Source organism: Pundamilia nyererei, unplaced genomic scaffold (genome assembly GCF_000239375.1).
Source record: "Pundamilia nyererei isolate P.nyererei 1_Seehausen unplaced genomic scaffold, PunNye1.0 scaffold00017, whole genome shotgun sequence".
Classification (NCBI taxonomy): Eukaryota; Metazoa; Chordata; class Actinopteri; order Cichliformes; family Cichlidae; genus Pundamilia; species Pundamilia nyererei.
In genome coordinates, this window is record NW_005187418.1 from 1,861 (window position 1) to 6,321 (window position 4,461).

The 4,461-nt window shown below is 39.3% G+C and overlaps 1 protein-coding gene across 3 annotated transcripts in view; it reads left to right on the forward strand.

Moving 5' to 3' along the window:
• LOC102196321 (gastrula zinc finger protein XlCGF57.1-like) overlaps positions 1–4,169 on the forward strand; it is a 5,500-nt gene extending 1,331 nt beyond the window's left edge. Inside the window, exons 2-4 of one of the 3 annotated variants that reach the window (XM_013908957.1) lie at positions 981–1,119; positions 1,228–2,236; positions 2,691–4,169. In XM_013908957.1, coding sequence (XP_013764411.1) covers positions 981–1,119; positions 1,228–2,236; positions 2,691–4,045 — 2,503 coding nt within the window. In that variant the 3' untranslated portion in view covers positions 4,046–4,169. Of the gene's footprint in view, positions 1–980; positions 1,120–1,227 lie in introns of all 3 variants that reach the window. The other 2 variants (XM_013908958.1, XM_005725666.2) reach the window with 2 other exon arrangements.
• The last annotated feature ends 292 nt before the right edge of the window (positions 4,170–4,461 follow it).

Consider the following 4,461-nt stretch of genomic DNA (forward strand, 5'->3'; position numbering starts at 1 on the left):
AAAAAATGTATTGATAGCAATGTTGAATATTATTACACAGGAAAAAAACAACTACAGTAAAATAATCACACCGTGATGCCTCTGTCTTTGTAAATGGAGGGACAGTAACTGCGTGTGTATGTAAGCGTGTAAAACCTGCAGATAGTCAGATTAACAGTATTTTGTCTCTATCTGCCTTTCTGCGATTCAACTCATGTAAACAATAACGTGACGCACAGCGTGACGTGAAAAAGGCACATACCTTTGATGTTGTGTGACAAACTCTGTATTCCTCCTCCACACGTAAACGCAAAAAAGGAGTTTTAAAAAATCTCCGTTTTCGGTGATTCACGCCGTTTACGTGTGGACAAAACAGCTGCGTTTTCAAAAATACCCGTGTAGGCGTGGACGTAGCGTAAAAGAGTTAGTAGTTTATTTTCTTACTACCTGTAGTTTATTGCACATTACTTGTATTTGCTTAATTGTTTACTAAATGTTTGAGGTGTGAAATAAACCGCAATGGAGCAAAATATGTGTGGTTGGAGGATGTGTTAGTGCGTGCGTGTGCATGCGCGCGGGGGGGGGGCGAACATTTTTCTTGTAAAACAAAGGGGGGCCTAGCAAAAAAAGTTTGGGAACCACTGCACTAATAACTTTTTTTCTGTTTTCTTCTCCTTTAAGAAAAAAAAAAGCTTTTCCAAAAACACATTCAGAGTCATGCAAAAAAAAGAAAGCAATTTCCCCAAAAGATGTTTCATGTTGTATTTTACTGACACAGTCCTGAAGTGACAAAGCACAGATCTCTATATGTGTGGACTTTCCTTCATATCAGACACAAAACTGATGCTGTACATTCACAGTGTGTGTCTTTTTATCTGTCCGTGATTGTTATTTATTCCTGTTTTTTGCACACATGAGTCCATTGTTCCTTTTAGTATAAATCATAATTAAATAAATGGTATGTGACTTTAAGACATATCCTGTTGTTTTTCTTTATTCAGCTATGAGAGAAGTGCCACACCATCGTCTGCTATGAATGGAAAATTTTCAGATCTTCAGCAGCTGTTGCCAGTTAAAGAAGAGGTTCGCTGGAGTCCCAGTCTGGACCAGCAGGACACAGACCTTCATCACAAAAATGAGGTACGTGAGGAAGAACAGTTTGATGGCCTGGTTGAAGCTGATATCACCAGGTTTCCAATTAGTCCTGTGAAGAGTGAAGATGATGATGAGAAACCTGACTCCTTGCAGCTTCATCAAAGGCCTCTGACCAGCTGCTCAGATAAACAAATAAAAGCAGAAACTGATGGAGAGGACTGTGGAGGACCAGGATCAGCCACTGACCCAAACCCACAACAGAGTCCTGATTCTCTTGAGATGGAAGTCAGCTTTGGTGATAAATTGCATAAACCTGAAATTGAAGACAGTTATGATGGTAGAAAGAAGAGCAGGACACTTGAGTCAGGCAAAAATGAAGATCTGGAATTTAACAGTGCCAACACATCCTTCAACTGCTCTGACTGTGGTAAACATTTCCTTTATAGGCAAACTCTTCAGAGACATGTGACAAGTCATTTGGGAAAAAGGACAAATAAAAAATGTTTTAAAATGAAGCAAAATCCACATTCACAGATGGCGGGCCACAAAGAAGAGAGACTGTTTGATTGTGATGTCTGTGGACATAAATTTAAGAGAGAAGCAAATCTTACAACACACATTAGAGTTCACACAGGCGAGAAACCATTTAGCTGTAACGTTTGTGGAAAAAAATTTAGACATCAGTATAATCTCTATAGACATTTGAAAATCCACACTGGAAAGAAATCATTTAGTTGTGCTGTTTGTAATAAAACATTTTCACAACGGTGGGACCTGAAAAGACACAAGATTGTCCACACAGGAGAGAAACCCTTTAACTGTAGTATGTGTGGCAAAAAATTTACACAGAGGAATCATTTTAAGAGACATATTAGGGTCCACACTGGGGAGAGACTGGTTGGTTGTGATATCTGTGGTAAAAGATTTAACTGTAAGAAAAACCTAAAGACACACATGAAAGTTCACACAGGAGCAAAACCATACAGCTGTGATATTTGCAATAAAAGATTTTCACAACCAGGAATTTTGAAAAGACACAGGAGCATCCACACAGGAGTTAAGAGCCTTCGACCAGATGAACCAAGACGTCTTGGTTTGATGGCACTCGTGACACAATCAGCTGCTTCAGAAATGGTGCAGACACAAGTCTTGAACAGAGTAGGTAAGTGAAGCACATTCAATTGCATTTGTTGTAGCGTATTAACATATAACTCGTATGGGCTATCAAAACGCATTATTTTCACAATAGTGTATAGCAGGTAATTGTGCTTTCTTCCAAAGCATTAGGGATTTTCTGACAGTGGGGATTTACTCCAAAAATACACTGTCTGCAGCTGCATGACATTCTGGCTCTGACACGGCCAGGATGATGCTTCTCGTTCCAACAGATGTGTTTCACAAACATCCCAGAACTGACACACTGTTCCATTTGCTTAAAATAGACTTCTTTTTTTTTTTCTAACTGAAGCCATGTCAAGCTGTACAGATCAGTTGGGGAGGACAGGCAAATAGCCAGATGAGTGACAGGGAGAATGCAGTAAATATTGAAAATAAAAGAACCCACACATGCTAAATACTCCAGTCTATGGACATTTGTGTTTCTGGGTTCCCTGCAGATGGTCAGCAGACGTTCCTGATTAAAGAGGAGTTTCCCTTGAGCCCCTTTGTGGACCAGCAGGACTCAGACCTCTACCAGATAAAGGCAGAACAGAAGGAACTCTTCACCTGTCGTGAGGGAGAGCACTTTAATGGGCTGCAGGAAACTGATATTACCAGGTTTCCAGTCACTGCAATTCGAGTGAAAAGTGAAGATGATGAAGAGAAACCTTACTGCTCGCAACTTAATCAAGACAACAATGATTCAGAGCCTCCAAGCAGCTGCTCAGACAAACAAATAAAGTCAGAAACTGATGGAGGGCACTGTGGAGAGCCAGACCCTGACAAAAACCAGTCTGGTCATTTAAAACAAAATACTGATGGAAAAGTTTCTGACTCTTGTGAAACTGAAGTCAGTATTGATGATGATGATGATTGGCAGGAGCCTTTGACAGACTCTGGACCAGAAACTGAAGTCAGTAGTAATGGTGGGAAGGACAGCAGGGCTCTTGATTCGGGTTTAAAGTGTAAACGGTCTCTTCAGAAACATGTGATCAGTAGTTCAGGGAGAAGGTCTTCATGCTGTTTAGCTAATAAGAAATGCTTAAAAGTGAACCGAACTGATTTAGAAGGAATCCAAACAGAAGATAAACCATTTGGCTGTGATACTTGTGGACAAAGATTTAATCAAAATGCACATCTAAAGACCCACATGAGAATCCACACAGGAGAGAAACCATTCCGCTGTAACATTTGTGAAAAAATATTTAGACATCAATACAACCTTAACAGACACATGAGAGTCCACACGGGAGATAAACCATTTAGCTGTGGTGTTTGTGGACAAAAATTTAACCGTAACACAAATCTCAAGACGCATATGCGGATTCACACGGGGGAGAAACCATTTGGTTGTGGTCTTTGCAGTAAAAGATTTTCACAGCCTGGGGATCTGAAAAGACACATGAGTGTCCACACAGGTGAGAAACCATTCAAATGTAGCATTTGTAGTAAAAGATTTACGCAGAGGATTCATTACAAAAGTCACATGAGCGTTCACACAGGAGAAAGACCATTTGGTTGTGACTTGTGTGGCAAAACATTTAACAGAGAAGGAAATCTGAAAATCCACAAAAGAGTCCACACAGGGGAGAAACCTTTTGGTTGTGATATTTGTGGACAAAAATTTAACCAAAGCACAAATCTGAAGACACACATGAGAGTCCACTCTGGAGAAAAACCTTTCCACTGTAGCATTTGTGGAGAAAGATTCACGCGAGAGGGAAGTCTGAGGAGACACATGAGACGCCAGGGAATGAACCATTTGATTGTGGTGAAAAGTTTACATGACAGTAATCATAATGTAATTAAATGAATATTTTTTTAATATATGTTGACAAAACATATATAATGCAATGGTGGTTTTTCAGTATTTCTAATTATGTTATTTATTATAAATCTGTAAATTATATAATACTAAACAATAAAACTGGGGGGAGAACTGGTCTGACAGTGCTTCCTTTTTTGTGGTTTCTACATTTCAAAAAAATGATTCATGTGTGCTGCTTGCAGGTTCTTGGAATTATGGCACTTCAAATTAATTTTAGTGTTAAAAAGGAAATGGAAGAAAGACTGGGACCTTTTCGTCATTGTTGCATGACAGAAATGCTTTCAGCAATTAAAATTTTATGATTTATCACACAAAGTAACCAGGTAAAGGTGCCGTTAGAAGGGTACGTTCTTTTTGCCAGAAACCTTTCCTGCAGCTTCCTTCAGTGCTAACATGTTATA